At 42.7% G+C, this 21,170-nt stretch overlaps 1 protein-coding gene across 3 annotated transcripts in view; it reads left to right on the forward strand.

The window, feature by feature from the left end:
• The window catches only part of IFT122 (intraflagellar transport 122), a 78,127-nt gene that overhangs the window by 18,076 nt on the left and 38,881 nt on the right, over positions 1–21,170 (forward strand). For all 3 annotated transcript variants that reach the window (XM_063113693.1, XM_063113695.1, XM_063113696.1), the window contains exons 5-12: positions 1,388–1,464; positions 3,921–3,987; positions 6,190–6,336; positions 9,650–9,725; positions 15,691–15,882; positions 16,019–16,157; positions 18,585–18,787; positions 19,788–19,925. In XM_063113693.1, coding sequence (XP_062969763.1) covers positions 1,388–1,464; positions 3,921–3,987; positions 6,190–6,336; positions 9,650–9,725; positions 15,691–15,882; positions 16,019–16,157; positions 18,585–18,787; positions 19,788–19,925 — 1,039 coding nt within the window. The remainder of the gene's footprint in view (positions 1–1,387; positions 1,465–3,920; positions 3,988–6,189; positions 6,337–9,649; positions 9,726–15,690; positions 15,883–16,018; positions 16,158–18,584; positions 18,788–19,787; positions 19,926–21,170) is intronic.

The raw sequence follows: 21,170 nt of genomic DNA on the forward strand, positions 1-21,170 counted from the left end.
AACCAGTGTCAAAAGCCAGAAACTTGGGATCATTGTGCTCCAGGCCTCCTCCCATTGTGGGGGCTCTGCTCGTGTTTTTCCCCCATTCCTCCCCTCGTCAGCCCCCAATTGCCCTGCAGATCTCAGACTCAAATGTCACTTCTGTGAAGCCTTTCCTGCCGCTCTAGACTCGGGCAGGTCTCCTTCGAAGCATTTCTTACAGTTGTAGTTTTCCATTTATTCTGGTGACTGATTGATATTGCCATCAGCCTGTGAGTTCCATGAGGGCAGACGTTGCATCTGTTTTTGATCACTTTTGTGTGCCTGGTGCCTAGTGCAATGCTTGGCCCATAGTAACTACTCAAACAGTTTCATTTTTCTTTTCAATTGTGGTAAAATATACCTACCATAAAATTTACCATGTTAACCATTTTTTAAGTACAGTTCAGTAGTGTTGAGTACATTCACATTGTACAACCAATCTCCAAAACTTTTTTCACCTTGCAAAACTAAAACTCTATACCCATTAATCAACAACTTCCCCCTGCCTCCTCCTCTCAGCATGTGGCAATCACCATTTACCTTCTGTCTCTATGAATTTGATTGCTCTAGGTAGCTTATAAGTATTTGTCCTTTTATGACTGAGCTATTTCACTTAACATAGTGTCCTCAATGTTCATACATGTTGCAGCATGTGTGAGAATTTCCTTCCTTTTTAAGGCTGATGATATTCCATTGTATGTACAGATCACATTTTGTTTATTCATCTGTTGATGAACACTTGGGTTGCTTTCATCTCCTGGCTGTTGTAGACAGTGCTGCTGTGAATGTGGGTGTATAAGTCAGAGAATAATTTTTGAATGAATGAATAAATGGAAGAGTGACTGAGGTTATAAGTAAAGTGTTACCCAGAAGTAAAGGAATAAAACTGGGGCTGAGATGCCATGTGTGGTGCATGACTTCCTCAGTTTTCATTGCTGTCTAAGGATTTGCCCCGTGTCCAAATCTTGGCCTGTAGTGTCTTCATGGCACCTCCATCCTGTATTTCCAGGCCTCCACAATGCAGTACAGGTAACAGCCACAGACAAAGCACTTGCTCTGCAGCTGGCACTAGGCTCGGTGCTTCATCTCCTTATCTCATCAGCTCAGAAACTGGAGGTGTCAGGCATGATAGTCCCAGGGGAGACAGTGTTTAAGCTGGGTCAGGATGATGGGGGGGGTAATGAAAATTGTGGGTGAAGGGTAATCCAGGACAAGGAGCATTAATCCCTGGGCTTTTTGTTGGTCACTTGCAGAAGGACATGCGGCATATAGTCAGAGGCTGTGGGCTCATAGTTAAAATCTTCAGTGGTAGCCACTGAGACATTTGTGGTTTGCTGCATAATAATCTATAGTTGTTTACTTCCAGGCATAATGATTCTATACAGTGTGTCTCCTACAACCCTCTTACCCACCAGCTGGCATCTTGTTCCTCCAGTGACTTCGGTAGGTTTTGATTCCCAGTGTCCTGTCCTGGAATAACTGAGAATCTGGTCTAAAAATGCTGAAATCCATCCAGAATGTGGTGGTTTTGTCCTGAGACAGTTAATACTACTTCTCTACCTTCAGCAGCTGAGGGAACACTGACAGTTATTCCTTAAATTGTGTAGAAACCAAGACAGTGAATGATGACCTTGAGTCTGTAAGACATTGGAGACAAGAAGGGCTCCAGGGAAGGAAAGGTTAAGAAGGATGGGAGGGCACAGGCATAATTTTGTGTTGCTGCCTCTGGGAAGCCTTCCCTGACTCACCCTGGCAGGGACAGTTTAATTGTCCCCTCCCTTGTGTTCACCCCATCAGTGTGTGTGTGTGTGTGTGTGTGTGTGTGAAATTCTTCACTGTTTCTACTGTACTTCTTGTGCAGTGTGTCAGCATTACTTCTATAGATGGCTGTAGCTGTCCTCTGTGAGGAGCTGAGTGCCTTGAGGTGTTTATCCTGACCCCACACACAACACTGGCATGGGGCTGGCACAGAGGAGGTAGCAGTAAAATGTCTATCAAGGGAGGGAGGGTGTGAAATTGGGCACAGGCTTGTAGGTTATCTCCATTAAGGGTTGATTTTGGTTCTCTGCTCCCATCAGTTCTATTTTTCCTTGCTAAGAGATAGCAGGTACAATGGAACAGCTATTAAATGAGGAGTCGGTAATCCCTTTCAGTATTTCAGTTTGTTTATCTAAAAGGAACATGTTACCCACCCTGTCTGTCTCACTGATACAGTTCTGAGGTTCAAAAGAGAGAATTAATTGTAGGCACATTGTATAAATACATGGGGAAAGGACTGTCATTTGTTTAAAAAGTTTAGCATTTACTCCACATGAGCCACTGGTCTATGTGCTTACATTTGGGGATTTAAAAGACAAAAGAGAATCTCTACCCTCAAGAAGCTTGTAGTCTTGGAGGAAGGTGTGATTTGTAAAAATAAAATATTAAGTAATAATAATAATAATTGTTGAATGCTTGCAGTGTAGTAGGCACTGTGCTAGAGGTTAAAAATGAATTCCTATCTGAGCTCTCTGATGACCCCTGAGGTCAGGTATTATTCTCACATCCACCCTACTGATGAAAAAGAACTGGGGCTTAGAGCGGCTCAGTCACTCACTGAAGGTCACTGAGCTGGTAAGTGGCGGAACCAGCACTTGGAGCCAGGCCAGGTGATTGCGGCCAGAACCTACTCTGGTCAGCACTGCTGAGGGAGGCCTGGGAGGAAGGGGTTTCCTGCAGCTGGAGGCTCTAGGCAGGCTTAGTGGGGCACAGATAGCATGTCACAGGTTGAGATGTTTGGGAGGGGCCTTCTAGACAAGGGGAAAGGAGAAAAAATAACTGTTTGATGTTGCATCTGCTTATGTAGATGTATTTGTGTACTAGATTTACCTTCTTGGCCATGCTTCACAGCTCAGGCAAACAGTAGAATTTGCTTATGTTGTCTGTACATACACCTGTTGCTGTGTGGCACTGAGCCAGGGCATCTGAGGGCAGGAGGCAGCAAGCTTCAGGGGACCAGTGTACCATGGTTAAGGCACAGCTCAGATAAGGTCATGTGTTGTGGGTGAGGCCTAGGAGAAGGAACTGGATTTTCAGAAAACATCAGTCATTATTTTATTTATTTTTTGGTGGCTGGCTCGTACAGGGATTGAACCCCAGAATTTGGTGGTGTCAGCACCGTGCGTTCATTACTTTAAATGCTAAGTTGTACTCTGGGTGTGGTGTCACAGTTATGAACAGTAAAGTTGTCATTTCTTTGAGAGTTAAATCCCTGAAAAGTTGTCTAGAGCTTCACCAATCTATCTTCTTTTTTTCTTTTTCTTTTGAAATAATTATAGATTCACAGTAAATTGCAAGGATAGTACAGAAAGTTCTCGTGTACTCTTCATCCAGTTTCCCCCAAGGGATACATCTTATGTTTTTTTTGGTAGCTGGCCAGTATGGGGATCTGAACCCTTGACCTTGGTGTTATAACACCGCACTCTAACCAACCGAGCTAACCAGCCAGACCTCTTATGTAACTCTTGTACAATATCACAACCAAGAAACTGGGACTGGCACAATGTGTGTATATAGTTCTGTCGTTTTATCACATGTAGATTACCACCACTGCAATACAGAACTGTTCCATCAATACACAGGTACTGTCATCACCATACCCACCCTCCTTACCTCCTATTATCCCCAACCCCTGGTAACTACAAATCTGTTCTCCATTTCTATAATTTCATCATTTAAGAATGTTATATAAATGAAATCATAATCATACAGTATATGACCTTTTGAGATTGGCTTTTTTCAGTCAGCATAAAGCCCTAGAGACCCATATAAGTTGTCATATGTATCAATAGTTTGTTCCTTTTTGTTGCTGAGTAGTATTCCAACCAATCTATCTTCTTTTAAATTACTGTGCATTGAAGGGTTGTGGTCTCCTGAACAGAAGTCTGTCTCCAAGCACAAATCAAGCAGTAAGATCACCTGCTGCAGGTAAGTTAAGGGCAGCTCTGAAGATAGGCTATGTTTCTTTCTCTTCCAAACAGACTCTCAAAATTTAGTTATTTCACACAGCAGAGGAGGTCTTGTGTTAACTAGTTGGTTTGGGCTCCTGTATTTTCTTTTTCTTCTTTTCTGGTCTCCCTAATGGGAAGACCCATGCCTTTGATCATCAAGCAAGAGAGAACTACAAGTTGCCTTCATGCAGTTATCTAGCAACAAGCCTCTTCAACATACAGCTATACTCAGTGGATGCTCCCTGGAAATGTGAGGCTGTTCTTGTCCGGGCAGCATAGCATGTGTGGAGGAGAGAGCACCAGCTTTGATGCTAGACCTGGATTAGAGTCCACACTCTGTCCCTAACAGGCTCTGTGACCTTGGGAAAGTTACTAAAGCTCTCTGAGCTGGAGCCTCAGGTTCCTCATCTGACAAATGATACAAATACTGACTTAAGTGCAACTTGGCCATATGCTGTCTGTTGACTCGCACAATCTTATTCAAATGAGCCAATGATTGTCTATGTTGGTACTTTGGATCTAGTTCCTGTAAGTACAGTGAAACAAAATATAATTGTCACCACAGAGGAAGAGAAACAAACTCATATCCAAACTTTCCTAGGAAGTATGTCACCTAAAGACAAAGTGATTGTCTTTATTAGTAGAAAAGCTCTTGCTGATCACTTATCAAGTGACCAGATTCTCTGACACATATCTGTAGAGTCTGCATGGTAGTAGAGAACAGAGTGATTGGGAGAAAGCATTAAAGAACTTTAAAACAGGTAAAGTGAGAATTCTAATTGCTACTGACTTAGCTCCTGATGTCTTAATGTCCATGATATTATTCATGTCTGTAATTATGATTTCCCACATAACACTGAAGAATACGAGTATGTACACAGAGTAAGGCACACTGGAAGAGCAGAGAGGACTGGAATGTCAATTTCCCTTATCACTAGAAACGATTGGAGGGTTGCCACTGAATTGATTAATACTCTGGAAAGAGCATATCAGAGTATTCTAGAAGAGCTATGTCAATGGTTGGTAGATATAAAGCAAATCAACTGAAAAAAGAAAGAGAAAAAAAATGGTAAGACCTCAGGGAAGGCCGAAGAAGTTTTCATTATTAATGTCTTTATGTTGAAAAGTGGTCAATGGCTGATAGATATAAAGCAAATCAACTGAAAAAAGAAAGAGAAAAAAAATGGTAAGACCTCAGGGAAGGCCGAAGAAGTTTTCATTATTAATGTCTTTATGTTGAAAAGTGGTCAATGGCTGATAGATATAAAGCAAATCAACTGAAAAAAGAAAGAGAAAAAAAATGGTAAGACCTCAGGGAAGGCCGAAGAAGTTTTCATTATTAATGTCTTTATGTTGAAAAGTGGTCAATGGCTGATAGATATAAAGCAAATCAACTGAAAAAAGAAAGAGAAAAAAAATGGTAAGACCTCAGGGAAGGCCCAAGAAGTTTTCATTATTAATGTCTTTATGTTGAAAAGTGGTACTAGCTTCTGAGAGGTAAAACTTAATAACACATGGACTTTCAAATATCTGCCCTCTTAAACTAGGCTTTGTCAGTGTGTTTATTGCAATCAGCATTATCTCTAAGAGTCTTTAACATAATAAATTATTAGGTGTTACTCTTTTACCTATTAAAAAAAATACTGACTTGATATGAACTAATGAGCATAAAGCATGCAGCACATCGCCTGGTGTACAGTAGGCACTATACATGGTAGCCATTCTTGCTGTTCAGCTGCTGAGTGTAGCCCTTTCATTCAGCATCTGTCAAATTCCTACTGCATGTCAAGCCCTGTTCTAGGGGCTGGGAATACACCAAGATAGAGTCTATTCTTAAGATACTTTTGAAGTGGGAGGGGGTTGAAATGGAGAGTAGGGAATGGGGGCTGGTTCAGAGATTCAGGTACTTGCTAAGGGCTGTCATGGAGTTATGTACAGAGAACTGAGGGAGCTCAGAAAAAGACACTGCTGCCTTCACATTTCACTGCTGATTCCAGAAACAAGTGGGATTTTGAGTTGGGTCCTCTGACTTCATGTCAGGGCTGGGAACGATGAAACCACAGCCCAGCCATTGCTGCCTCCTTAGACTTTACTTCAAACCAAGAGGAAATCATCCTCACTGGTTTTACCTTATGTGTGTTCTCCCTCTCCCCATGCCCTTTGTTGGCTGTGTGCGCAGCTGGACAAATGATGGTCAGTACCTGGCTCTGGGGATGTTCAGTGGAATCATCAGCATCCGGAACAAAAACGGCGAGGAGAAAGTGAAGATCGTGCGGCCGGGGGGCTCCCTCTCCCCGATATGGTCCATCTGCTGGAACCCTTCGAGGTACACGTACAGCTGTCCTCCTTCTAGGACAGTACCAGTATGAAGAAGGGCTTTCTCAGCAGGCTAGGTTCTTTCTTCTTGAGGTCCCTAAACATTCAAAGGCTTCTCAACCCACTTGACTGGTCTGTTTTGGAACCTGTTCCATTTGAATGGAATTTTTTAAGATCCTATCTTGAGTTTTGGAATGAATCCCAGAGATTTAGCTAAGCAGATGAGCTATCTAGGCCAGCGCAATGTGTGTGTGTATGTGTGTGTGCATGCGCACACATGTGCCTGAGTGTGTTTAGTAGTGTATGTGTACAGTATGTGAGCAACACAATTAATTTCCTTATGAATTAATAGCTGAGCTCTTTGCTGTGGTTTTATTTTTGTCTTTCCCTTTTTCACTTCTTCCCTCCAAGTCTGGGCAGAATATGTGCCCACTTGTTAATAAATAGTATCATGAGCCTTTTTTGCTGCTCTTTCAAAAAAGTCAAAATTAAGTGTACAAATGCCCCTAAAGCCTAGAGATCCATAAACAATTGGCATCTACCTCTCAAACCTCGTACATGCTTTCCTTTTTATGTTCATGAGACTGAGGATGGACTAAGAGTTATGTATGCTCTTCGTTTAATCCTATAATACTATTAAACTATCAGTATCCCCCACAGAGTCCTCTGAAGGTAAATTAAAGGACTTAATTGTTTATTAGCCCAATGTCATTTTAGAGGTGGGTGCCTACTTGATTTAGAAGGTTGTTTAGTCCATCGCCTCTTATACGCCAGATTATTATGCTTCTTCCTGAATAATTTCATCCAGCCCAGGCTGTATCATGCATGTCTAATGCTGTCAAAGGCTATTAGCCTACCCCAGAGTTCCTGCTATTTGAGTTTGTGCCCACAGATACTTTGTGGCTTTAGGCTATCATTTTTAAATCATAAGAAGCAGGATGCCCAGTGTACCTGGTGGTTGTCCTCTTCTGGGTAGGGTTCAGGGGCTCCTTGACAGGTTTTGAAATTATACCTTTAGTGTAGTTCTAGGCAACGTGATTGTGAACAACTATTTACTGTCTACAGCCGATGGGAGAGTTTCTGGATGAACATAGAGAATGAGGATGCTGAGGAAGTCATTGTCAACAGATACTTTCAGGAAATCACTTCCACTCTGAAGTCAGCAGAGTACAGTAGTCAGGGTAGTGAGGCAGAGGAAGAGCCAGAGGAAGACGACAACAACTTGTGAGTGTGTCCCCAGGAGAGAGAACACTCCTTGTAAGTGCCCAGGCCCTGCACAGACCTGCTGGGGCAGCTGCTGCTGCTAAGCTCCTTGGCCAAGGGAAGCAGTACAGGGGCCAGGGAAAATTGTGGGTGAAACCTCCTTCAACAAAGGGAATACACCCTTAAAACGTGTGTGTTTATAAAGTGATCCTTTGAAAAACTACAGGAAATACTGAAAAGTGTAAAGGAGAGTTCAACTTTTCTTTAAAACGCATCCCCTGAGGAAGCCACTATTAGCATTTTAATGTATTTCCCCAGTCTTTTAGGGTGTTCATATAATCAAATCACATCCTATTTTTCTTTTTTTTCACTTAACATCATACCGTGAATTCTTTCCAGTAACATTAGAAATCCTTCGAAAAATGTGATTTTTAATGCCTGCATAGTATGTCCCATATAAATATCAATAAACTCACTTAACACTTCCTCTATTACTGGACAGGTTTCTTAGGCTGTTCTCCCATTGTGCCTTACCTTGCATTTGCTGGGACACATATCTGAGAGGAAGCCCTTACCTTACCCACAATCCTCACACCCAAATTCTGTCTGTCTAGGCATTTTTTCTTCTCTTCAATTGAGATTATCTGAAGGGAAAACATCAGCAGGCCAGAGTGGGGAAAACTGGGGTAGCCAGGATATTTGGATTGAGCAGTAATGATCTAGCTTGGAACATTCCAAACTGGGTTGAACCCCACCCTAGGGTCATGGGGTGGGAAGTGGGAACAAGGAGAAGAGGAAGAGGTGGGCTTCAGGTCCCCATCTGTTCTTCAACCAGAGCACCCCCTTTTATTGTTTAATGTTGAGTTTTTGTTTTGTGAAGAGTACCACTGGTGGGGCAGGGGGGGGGGCGTGGGGAAGAAAAGGGAAAAAGGAGGTTGAAAATCACCAACCTAGCTCATAGGGTCTGAGCCCAGCACAGAGCCATATGTAGCCTCCTCAAGAGGGCTCACTGCAGGCTTAGCCTCCTAGATTGTGTTTGGACTTCAGTGCCAGTCACACAGAGTTCACCTTCAAGCCCCTTCCTGTTAACATCCCTCTTGATCTCTCTTTTTTTCCCTCAGTTCTGATTTAGTGCCTGTGACATTTGCCCCTTTGCCACTCTTGGCTGGTTTTACAACTAAGGCTACATCACGCCCGCCTGCATATCCAGTGGTGCTGCCAGGCAACCGAAAGGCCCCGGGCTCAGATAAGCTGGAACTAATAAACAAAGAAGAGGCAACATTAGGTATATGAGGGTGCTTCAAAAAGTTTGTGGAAAATTAGAATTAAAGGATACAAATCTTCCCATGAACTTTTTGAAGTACCCTTATATTAAGACCTGGCCTCAACGGCTGGAAACACCTCTCTCTTGAACTAGATTCCCAGGTAGGCTGCTCCCCAGGCCCAGCGAGGGGGTTTCTGTTGCGTGCTGGTCCTGCAGCCCCAGTCCCAAGGCACTGATCCCCATAGGGTCTCAGTTTCAAAGAAAGTTGTTGGTCTTCAGAGAGTGCACTACTTTTTTTTTTTTAATAAGATCCAGTCAGAAAACATTTCACCTATGTGAGGACCTCAACTGCAAGAGAACATAGTTTAATGTGTTAATTGTCCCTCTTCAGGAACAGCAAGCGTGTTTCCCCATTGTTCATTAAAAAATCAGACACTCCATGCCTTCCCACTGCAAAGATGTGTTTCTCCACTGTCTCCCCACATTTTATACCATGCAAGAGAAAAGTGTTCTTGGATCTGCAACCTTGCTCTTCGAGTGTTGCTCCCCAGGAAGCTCTGAAATGAGGGGTTTATCTTCTTCAGCTGTGACAATGACCCAGCGCCATAAGCTCATGGCAGGGGGTTCAGTGAAATAGCAGATCCCAGGAGGACTGGGCCTCACCTCTGCTTCCTTCCACTGGATTGATTAATTGGTTGGGCCAGATTACAACTTTTGGCCTCAGGAAAGCTGTACAACATTTGGCAACCTGACAGCCTGGCCAGTATTCTTTTTCCTGTTGTTTGTTAAACCCTTAGGGCTACATTCATCAGCAGGCCATGGCCCCTAATAACCTCTTTTGTCTTCTGTTGATTAGAGAGGAGCATAATGACATCCTGGCTGTAGCTGACTGGGGACAGAAACTTTCCTTCTACCAACTAAGTGGAAAACAGGTATGTAGCTCTGTACAAACCCAGTTGCTGTCATACTTGTTACAGCATATTTTTACTTTCTGAAACCTCAGAAAGTAATTATATATTATCATTGTTACCTCCTGCTTATTAAGCATTTACCATAATACCAGGTACTTACTGTGCTCAGTACTTTGCATACTTTATGTCATTTAATTCTTATAAAGCCCTGTGAAGTAGATACTTTTCTTATCAGCTTTTTAGAGACAAGTAGACCAAGACTCAAAGCAGTGAAATATTACACCCAAGGTTCCACACAGCTAGTACATGGTGGAACCGGCTGCTGACAGCCAGATCAGTTTGACTTTAAAGTCTGGCTGTTAGGGCCGAGCCCGTGGCGCACTTGGTAGAGTGCTGCGCTGGCAGCGCGGCGACGCTCCCGCCGCGGGTTCGGATCCTATATGGGACTGACCAGTGCACTCACTGGCTGAGTGCCGGTCACGAAAAAACGACAAAAAAAAAAAATATTAAAAAAAAAAAAATAAAGTCTAGCTGTTAGTCATAACCTTACTTTACTCTATTTGCTTTCATTCATCCTAGCAACATTTATGAGCACCTTCTTAGACCAGCCCTAGCATAGAGGAGCTGCTGACATGGAGCTGTGTAAGCAAAGGCCTCTGCCCTGCAAGAGCTCACAGACTGGTGGGACACGCTTCATAGCAGATAATTGCAGTGCGGTGTGATATGACACGCTAGAGAGCTGTACATGTAGAGAGCTATAGGAACCCAAAAGAAGGGGACATCACTGCTTGGTGGAGATGGGAAGTCTTAAAGAGGTGACCTTTGAGCAGGGTGAGCAGGAGTTTGCTAGGCCGAGGACATTGGGAATGGTGTTTCAGGCAGAGGGAATAGCATCTACCAAGTCATGGAGGAATGAAAATGTATGACAGTTCAGAGAACAGTGAGTTGTTCAGGGTGACTGGATCTGAGAGTTTGTGGACTGAAGGTGGATCTGGAAAGGAAGATGTGGTCATGATTGTGAAGGACCTGAGTAGTGTGAATAGGGTGTTTGAACATCATATACTACAAGTATTCAGGAGCCATAGATGGCAGGGAGTGGCATGGTCAGATTCCTGTTTCAGAAGAATTTCTCATTTCTGTCAATGGCAGATTAAAAATAGGGAGTGTGGTAGTAGAATGACCTGTTAGTAGGCAGGAAAGGCCAAGGATTAATGGAGGTGGTGGGTACAGGTTACGTACTACAGCCAAGCAAATGAGAAATACTCATTCAATGGAGCCTTTCATTTTATGGCATCCTTGTCCTCAGAACATGTCATGCTAGAAGGAAGGGTTTCAGGTGTGTGTAGCTCAGCTTCAGGACCATTTCTTCTACCCCATCTTACCATTGATTATTTATTTTGTAGTTGAGTAAAGAAAAAGATAAAGGTAGTAGTTAATGAAGGTTTTCTCAGTTTCCCATGGCTGATTTCCCAAAATCCTCATTTTAATTATCCAATATCTAGGTTTCTTGGTGCTATCTATTCATTCACTTAATGTGTGTACATCTTCATTCAACAAATATGTTGGCACATCTACTGTGTACCAGGCACTGGGTTATAGGTATTGGAGACTCTTGGGGTCAAATAACCACACTACACTAGGAGGGAATGGGATCTTGTTGCTATAGTGATAATAAAAAAAGTTCAATATGGTGGTCAGGGTCATGGGAAATATTTTGCATGTATATAGCCTTAGAGCTCATGTTGTGGCCCAAAATTTTTGAATGATAAACCTCAGCCTGCTGGGATGGTAACCCCAAATTGTCTGGGACAGTAAAATTGTTTTATTGGTGGGTATCTTTTAACTTTTGGAAGATTTAGAATTAAATATAGGATGATGAAGTAAATCAAACCCTTACTTTTGTGTCAGGCTTAGGTATAATTTGTGCACTTTTAACTTCAGTGTTTGTAATATTTAGGAGGATCTGACTTAATAATAATAATGATAGCAGCTGAATATTTATTGAGTTCCAGGCATTGTATAAACTCTCAAAAGGATTAACTCTTTTAATCCTTAAAACAACCCTATGAGGTAGGTACTATTGTCATCACCATTTTACATGTAAGAAAATTGAGACACAGAGAGGGTCAGTAATTTGCTCAAGGGCATACAGTTCAGTCTGTGGCCAAGTCTGGTTTGGAACCCAGGCAGACTGGTGCCAGAATCCGTATTAGAATATCTTTCAGGGTAGTATTGTGATGACCATTTAAAAGCTGTAATTGAGTAATTAATTTTATACTTCTGATTTTATTTATTTTAATTTTTATTTATTTATGTATGTATGTATGTATGTATGTATTTTTGGCAGCTGGCTGGTATGGGCAGTATACTTCTGATTTTAAAGGAAAAGATATGAGAATTTTTAAAATCAAGTTCCTAAGCAATATTGGAATGTTCAACAGATTCATTACATTTTCCTGCTTGGGGTTCACTGAGCTTTTTGAATCCATAATACATTTATGTGTTTGCCTTTCACCAAATGTGGAAAAATTTTGGCCATTATTTTTTCAAATGTTTTTTCTTCCCCATTCTCTCCTTTGCTTCTGAGACTCCAATTAAACTTCTGTTAGACCTTTTGGTATTGTTCTCCAGGTCACTCAGGCCTTGTTCATTTTTTAAAATCTCCTTCTTTACATCTGATCTTCAGATTGAAGGATTTGTATTGCTCAGTATTCAAGTTCATTGACTCTTCTGTAATCTCTAATATTTTTGTTAAACCCATCCAGTGAATTTTTGTTTTAGTTATTGCATTTTTCAGTTCTAGAATTTGTACTGGGTTCATTTTTCCTATTTGTGCATTTATTACAAGCATATTTTCCTTTATATCCTTAGCCATAGTTCTAGTAGTGTTTTAAAATTCTCATCCGCTAATTCTAACATCTGGGTCATCTTGGGTCAGTCTCCATGATTCTTTTCTCTTGAATATGTTTCACATCTTCCTGCTTTTTTGGAATTTTGGATTGTACTCTGGACATTGTGAATGATACATCATAGTGACTCATTTCTGTCACATTGCTCTTAAGATTAGTGTGTGTATGCACACATACATTCAAGCAGGCAGTTTACTTTGCTGGACTCAAAATTCAAACTCCATGTTTTCAGTCATGGGTAGCAGCTGGAATCTCTCTGCAGTTCTCTAGCCTTAGCTAAGCTGCTGGGCCTCTGTGTTGTGCATGTGTACTTCAGGTGTTCCCAGATATTCAGCAGTTTATGTGCAGAATTTAGGCTGTCGCTCTATGTCCCTTTTCTGGGATTTCTCACCTCATTTTCTAGCTGCTGTGGTCCTCCCAAATTCTGTGGTCACCCAGCATGGTGCTGATGAGGCCTGTCCTCAGGCAAAAAAAAACATTTAAAAAAATGAGAAGCTCACCTGATGCTGTTCCCTTCTTCCAAATGTGCATGTCTTCAGTTTCCGCCTGCTTTGGGTTGCCCTCAAGTGCCTTCTGTGATTGTTGTTTATAGTTGGTCCAGAGTTTATAGCTGTTACCTGCAGCAGGATTGGTCCTGTAGGAACTACTGAGCCATTACCAGAAGCCACCAGCCTTCCATGTTTTCTTATGAGATTTACTAGCATTGTATATGTACTAGGGAAAGTTTTGTTTGCTAAGCGTTTGAAATTCCTAAAAAGGAAAGGAAAATTGAATATACTAAACTTATAATTGCAGTTTAAATTAGTTTAAGAGAATTAACTAATTAAGTTGCAAATGGGACTAAATATTTAAAGGATTTTATAATCTGTTCAAAATTGAATTCATTAAATAGTCAAAGTCAAGTGGTTGTTCACTTCTACTAGAGTTAGAAAAAGGAAAATATTTGTAAATTGAACTTAAAAATATAAGAAACTAGGTTTCTGGAGTTATTTCTTTAATAAATTGAATATTTAGTAATGTTAATCATAAATATTTATTCTTTTTATTCACAACATACCCTAAGGGGCAGCAAAAAACTCCAGTGGCAATAAGGAGCTTGGATTTCAGTGGGGGAAGACATGAAATTAAACCTACAACTGTAGAGCTATGAGAGGACATGCTGTGGGAGAGGCGAACACAGGGGCTGTGGGAGCATGGGGTGGGAGGGTAAATTAGGCCTCGGGTGGGGAGATTGGTGGTATTTCCTGAAGGAGATGACACCTGGCAGAGAAGGAGAGGCAAAGAGCATTCCTGGCCAGGCCTGGGGTGGTGTGGAGAATAGCACCTGTGGGACATGGAGGCCTGCAAGAACACGGTCCACTTGGGAAACTGCAAGAAGTTCATTTTGGCTGATAGAAGGATCTTGGGGGCTGAGCTCAGGAGTTTGACATTCATCCTAAAAGCTGAGGAGACACCATCAAGAAAGTGGAAAGAGGGGCCGGCCCGTGGCTCACTCGGGAGAATGTGGTGCTGATAACACCAAGGCCACAGGTTCGGATCCCATATAAGGATGGCCGGTTAGTTCACTGCGTGAACATGGTGCTGACAACACCAAGTCAAGGGTTAAGATCCCCTTACCGGTCATCTTTTAAAAAAAAAAGAATATGAAAAGACAAGCCACAGACTGGGAGAAAATTTTTGTGAATCATATCTCTCATAAGGGACTTGTATCTAGAATATGTAAAGAACTATTACAACTCAATAATAAAAAGACAGGTAACCCAATTTAAAAATATTGGCAAAGGATCTAAATAGACATTTCTCCATGACCCATAAGCACATGAAATGATGCTCAACATTATTTAGCCATCAGAGAAATGCAAATCAAAACCACAATGAGATACCACTTCACACCCACTAGGATGGAGAAATTGGAATCCTCGTACACTACTGGTATGAATATAAAATGGTGCAGTGACTTTGAAAAAGTTTGGCAATTCCTCAAAAGATTAAACATAAAGTTACCATATGAACCAGCAATTCCACTTCAAAGTATATGCTGAAGAGAAATGAAAACATATGTCCACTCAAAAAAACTTGTACATGAATATTCGTAGCATCATTATTCATAATAGCCAGAAGGTAGAAACAATGCAAATGTCCTCCAGCTGATGAATGGATAAATAAAATGTGGTATACCATGCAGTGGATTATTATTCATCAATGAAAAGGAATGAAGTGCTGTACATGCTGCAACATGGATGAAACAGATGCAAAAGGCCACATATTGTATGATTCTATTTATATGAAATGTTCAGAACAGGCAAATCTGTATACATAGAAAGTAGGTTAGTGGTTGCCAGGGATGAGGAGAGGGAGGATTGGGATTGACTACTAACAGATACAGGGTTTTTTGTGGGGGATGATGGGAATGTTCTGGAATTAGATGGTGATGATCATTGTACAACTCTGTGACTATGAGGATGCTTCAGAAAGTTCATGGAAAGATAGAATTAAAAGATAAAGTGAATATTTTCATGAACTTTTTGAAGTACCTTCATATATTGAAAGGCATTGAGTTGTATACTTTAAATGGGTGAATTGTATAGTATGTGAATAGTATCTCAAAAAATTTTTATAAAGAGAAATAGGATGGGCATAGTTTCAGAGTAAAGCACAGTCTTTTAATCAAAATAATGTCAGCTTTGTGAAATACTAAAAAAAGAGAGAAAAGCTGAAGGGACCCATTGAACCACAGCAAGGTTCCATGTCCAGAGGAGGGGCTAAGGGAGAAAGATCATCCCCAGCCTCCAGCCAACACCCTCCTGGAGCAGTTAGGTGAGACTGGGAGAGACACTATTGACTGTAGGAGTCAGGGATTTGGCTGTGTGGAGGGGGAGAGTTGGGACATGCAGAGGTAGAGATGCCTGAGTTCATGATGGAGTAACACAGAAGAAAAGCAGGAGATAAGGCTGGCCAGCTCTTCCCTGTCTTCCCAATTCCTCCCATTGAAGTTGGTGGGAAAAACCCTCAACTGCGTTGTGATCATTATGGTTTTAGAAATGGTTTCTCCCTTGGTGTGTGTTCTCTTTTCTCAGATTGGGAAGGATCGGTCACTGAACTTTGACCCCTGCTGCATCAGCTACTTTACTAAAGGGGAGTACATTTTGCTGGGGGGATCAGACAAGCAAGTATCCCTTTTCACCAAGGATGGAGTACGGCTTGGGACAATTGGAGAGCAGAACTCCTGGGTGTGGACGTGTAAAGTGAAACCTGATTCCAACTATGTGGTAAGAAGAGGAAGTTCATTCTGTTGGGCCATTGCTTGAGGAGGCACTGAACATCAGCCACGTTTAGCCAGTCAGGTCATTGGCAATCATTCCTGACAGATTGGAGGGTAGACTGTTTCTCCCTCTTCCGCTGCAGGTGGTAGGCTGCCAGGATGGCTCCATTTCCTTATACCAGCTTATTTTCAGCACAGTCCATGGGCTCTACAGGGACCGGTATACCTACAGGGACAGCATGACTGATGTCATCGTGCAGCACCTGATCACTGAGCAGAAAGGTAAGTGGCAGGTACAGCCCCTCTGCCCTCTAGACACTGAGCAGAGGGGAAGGTTGAGAGAGCTCATGACAGGGAACTTGAAATGAAAGGAAATATTTCTCCTTGGCCTTTTGAAAACATGCTAGCCACTGGGTCTTGCTTTTTTTGGTAGGGGCAGGGAATGTAGATCTCCTTGAGGATCTCACAAAAGTAATAAACCCTCCCTCAAAAAATGTGCCTCAACTCACAAAGCTTTGTGAATAATTCCAAGTGGTCCATGGACTCCCTGAGTGAGGGAGAATGACTTACGACAAGTCAGAGCCAGGGTGGTGGTAGACCTGCATGTCTTTGTGAACGTTTATCCTTTGTGGTCAAGATCATTCTGGGATGCTTCTTCCTCAGCCCAGTCTTCATTTGCCTACTGGCAGGTCCTGCTGCCAGAGGTAAGCAGGGACAGAGGGTCGGCACAGGCTCTGTTGGTAAATCCAGGCTTAGCACAGTCAGTCAAGCTCTAACCTCAGTCCCCCTCTGTCCACGCAATTGCCATACCAGTTGAATAGTCTGAGAATCCACTTATTTCAGGAATATTCATATCCAGATGTGCACACTGCCAGGTACCTTTGTGTAGAGCTCCAGGTTAGGGGTTGTCTTGTGATTCAGATGGACATCCTTTGGTCCCCATCCTGGAGCACCTCTGTTTGAAGATTCCAGCTGTGATGGTGAGGGTATAGCCACTTGGGCAGCTGTCCCTTCTGGGGCAGTTTCTCCACCTGGTCTGTAGTGAGAGTGTAGAGCCTAGTGTGTATCAGACACTACATGCCGTTCCCTATTGTCAAGGAGTTGGGTGGGAAGTGTGTTGCTTTGCCTCCCACGGATTTTTCACCCCTTTTTCCCCTGGGTGATGGAGCCACCAAAGATTACTCAAAGCCCATCTCTTTCGAGCAGTGAGAAGCCCCAGAAAGGGGTAAATATCCCAGGACCCTCAAGCATAAGGCATATCCTTCCATTTGGGAAATTAACCAGGAATCGGGGTTCTCTTCCTGCATTTATTCTCCAGACCAAGTTACAGGAAGAGACATAGGTGGGGTTTTGCTAAGTACAGTGTAACAAGTTTTACAATAGAAGCTGGTAACATTCAGTAAAAACAAGTCAGATGACATTCTGTTAGGCAATTAAGTGATCCAGTAACAAAGGCTTGATTTAGCGGACATTCCTTTTCCCTCTAGCGGCTTTTTAGTAACTTTACATATCAATTAGTACCTTGTCTGTCTTAGAACCAGCAGCCTTGCTGTGTTACAATTCTTATCTTGCAACAGAGACTCAATGCCCTGGGGGAAATTTCCTGTGCTTTGCAAGGTCAGTATTTGAAACTGAAAGGCTTTGGAAAATCAGGCCCTGTGAGGTACATTTGCCTTATGAATCCTCTACAGAAGTAGTCAGAGGTGAGGTCAGTCACTTAAGCTCCTGATCATCAGGGATCATTAGTGCTGTGCAGAGTTTAGATTTGTATTCAGCAGGTGATGATAGCACTAGGTGTTTTATTTTCCACACTCGGTTGTGATTTGAGGCCACAAAGATTGTATTGCATGTAACTTTGGATCCCAGTGTTCAGCAGAGCTGATTGTACATAGTAGACACTCTGTAAAGATTTTTTAATGAGAGTGTGTATTAGTCCGTTTATGTTGCTTATAACAAAATACATGAAACTGGGTGATTTATAAAGAAAACAAAATTTATTGCTTACAGTTTTAAGCTTGGAAATCGAAAGTCTATCTAGTGGTGGCAACATTGACCCAGGAGTCTCACATTGCAGGATGGTGGAAGCAGAGAGAGAGAGCAAGACAGATTCTCTTCTTCTTTTAAAGCCCTCAGAACCACGCCCCTGACCACCATTTTTAATCCATTCACTACTGCGCAGTCTTAAAACCCAATCACCTCTTCAAGGCTCCACCTTAATAGGATTTCCCACCCTCTTAACAGTCACAGTGGGGCCAAGTTTCTAATCATCCCCAGAAGTCTTAACTTGTTTCGACTCAAAAGTCCAAAGTTCAAAGTCCCATCTGTGAAATCAAAAACAGGTTATCTACTTCAAAAGATACAATGGTGGGATGAGCACAGGGTACATATTCCCATGCAAAAAGGGAGAAATAGGCCAAAAGAAAGGGGTAACAGGTCCCAAACAAGTCAAACCCAGTGGGGCAGGCATCAAATCTCAAAGCTGGCGAATCAGGTACCTTGACTTCATGTTCGACCTCCTCTGTATGCTGGTGTGGACACTTGGGGAACACAATTCAAGCTTCATTGAATTTTGGGGGGACAATTCAATCCACTACAGAGTGTCTCACTTTAATTGCCAGTAGCGTTAAGTAAAATGATATCTTTTAATTTCTTTGCCTTCCACCTTACTTAACAACCTCTTGCCAGAGTTTGATTTTTTTTCCTTGACAGTTCGGATTAAATGTAAAGAGCTTGTCAAGAAAATTGCCATCTACAAAAATCGATTAGCTATCCAACTACCGGAGAAAATCCTCATCTATGAGCTGTATTCAGATGACTCATCAGACATGCATTACCGGGTGAAGGAGAAGATTGTCAGGAAGTTTGAATGCAACCTCCTGGTGGTGTGTACTGATCACATCGTCCTCTGCCAGGTGGGCAGCAGCATGATGGAGGGTCAGGCCGGACCTGCTTTACGCACCCCCCAGGGACAGGGTTCCCACCTCATGGTTTTAAAACTAGTCACAAGGAAAAAGTCCCTACATCAAACACAGGGGCGGTTTCTTGGCTTTCATCTCCCTGGCATCTAGGTGAATCAGGCTCTATTAGAAAGTCATGGGGCCTAGGGGCCGGCCTGTGGCTCACTCAGGAGAGTGTGGTGCTGACAACACCAAGTCAAGGGTTAAGATCCCCTACCGGTCATCTTTTTTTAAAAAAAAAGTCACGGGCCGTAAACTGGAGAATACTTCTTTGGATTGTAGAGCATTTTGTCATACTGGGATTAGATATATTTCAATGACTTAAAATGTAAATTGATGTCCTACAAAATGAAGACAGATTTTTTTGTGGTAACCATATACACATAAAAATGTATATCAACTCAGTGGTAGGCAAAGAAGTTTTATTTTCTGAGAGATTTTTATTCACAGAAAAAAATTTCTCGACTTAGAGTCCTTGAAAGTGTCTAGATCAATGCCAAGAGAAGTTTGGAAAGACTTTGAGAGAAGGCTAGCCCAGCACCCTTGGAAGTAAGGTGGATTTGGTTTCACATAGGCCTATTAGAAGTGGTGAGATGGAAGAAATCCTTTAGAAACCGCTCTTCTGTAAAATACTATGAAAGCCTCTCTGAAAGTCTAGAACTTCAAGCAGTTTAGGAGTACCACAAGTTACAGGATAGGTGTGGCAAGTAGGTGTACTTTCAGGTGCTGCCTCTGGCTGTGGCTCCCTGGAGGTCTGTGTTGAAGTTCTGAGGTTTAGTTGGGCTCCATAGGGAAGAATTGCCTGAAGGATGCCAATCATGGGGACTAGATGGGGTTAGATAGATACTGCATGTGTAGATATTCTTTCGCCCCTCAGGTGCAGGAAGACCTCCTTGGGACGACTGGGAGCACTTATTCTGTTGAGTGTCCATGCAGAGCTGGGTTTGCTTTCTAGGAGAAACGGCTGCAGTGCCTGTCCTTCAGTGGAGTGAAGGAGCGGGAGTGGCAGATGGAGTCTCTCATTCGTTACATCAAAGTGATTGGTGGCCCTCCTGGAAGGGAAGGGCTGTTAGTGGGCCTGAAGAATGGACAGGTGAGTGCTCATGTCTCCCATCAGGCTGATCATCTGCATGCAGATGCAGGCGACCCAACTAGGGATGACCCTGAGATATGTTCCAGGAGCAGGAAAAGGGCTTTCCCCTCCATGGGTGCATTGGAGGGCAGCCCAGAGTTCTGTGAGGACCACTTCAGGCCAAAGGCACAGTGGCCCTCAGACTCATGGCACGTCTGCATTCTGGCAGTGTTGGTGCTACAGACTCTGGGCTGCACGTAGAGTGGATTAGTGGGCCAAGGTCACCTAGCAGGTGGGAGATTTGTTAGAGATGCAGCTTCAATGGATTGCTAGAGAGGGAGGCAGAGATCATTACTTAAGTCAGATCTCTGTTAGGGCAGTGAAATGGATTAATGCGGTGTGTTCTAGCATGTGTCCTAGAGAATGTGGGGTCCCAGGGCATTACTAGATGCTCTAAGAAAAATGGGCCCTTTGGTCAAATAGATGTGGGAAATCTAGGTTAAACAAAGTTAAACAGATGTGTGTGTGTGTGTGTGTGTGTGTGTGTGTGTGTGTGTGTGTTCTTTGCTCATTGCTCAAAATAAGTGTGTGTGTGTGTGTGTGTGTGTGTGTGTGTGTGTGTGTGTGTGTTCTTTGCTCATTGCTCAAAATAAGAAAAGTCCTAAGTGGGCTGTATGGAAATTTGAAAGTCAAAATATAACTGCATTAGCCTGAGAGTGGAGCTGTGTACCAGATGGTCCATGGCTGAGGCTTGTCAGGTCTTTGCCGGGGATGGAAATCCAGGAGTGTGAGATCAGCAGGAGCCTTGGAGCAGCAACACCGAAGGGGGGATCCACTTCCTTTTCACACTCAGCTCTCACGCCCTATGGGAGGCCGAGAGGATAGGTGTTGGGGCAGTTCAACCTGGAGTCATGTTCTTACTTAGCTACTCACTAGCTGTGTGACCGTGGGCAGGTCACTTTAACTCTCTGAGGCTCAAGTTTTACAAATGAGGATAATACACCATGTTTCTCAGGGCTGTCAAAAATGGGGATGTCAAGAAATGGTAGCTTTCATCATCAGCATTATCATCATCATTATTCTGTACCAGATGTCTTTTCAGTGTTTACAGTAGCCTCTTCCTATGTTAGTTTGTTACTCAGGTGTTTGCTAGATAGTGTCTCCTAACTCTGCAGTTTGGGTCATATCATTAACTAATCCCCAGTCCAGGTAGACACTAAAGTCAGTTTGGCATGTCTTGGGCCTGTCATTACTTCAGCATCCTCT

The sequence above is a fragment of the Cynocephalus volans genome, chromosome 11 (genome assembly GCF_027409185.1).
Source record: "Cynocephalus volans isolate mCynVol1 chromosome 11, mCynVol1.pri, whole genome shotgun sequence".
In the NCBI taxonomy this organism is placed as follows: domain Eukaryota; kingdom Metazoa; phylum Chordata; class Mammalia; order Dermoptera; family Cynocephalidae; genus Cynocephalus; species Cynocephalus volans.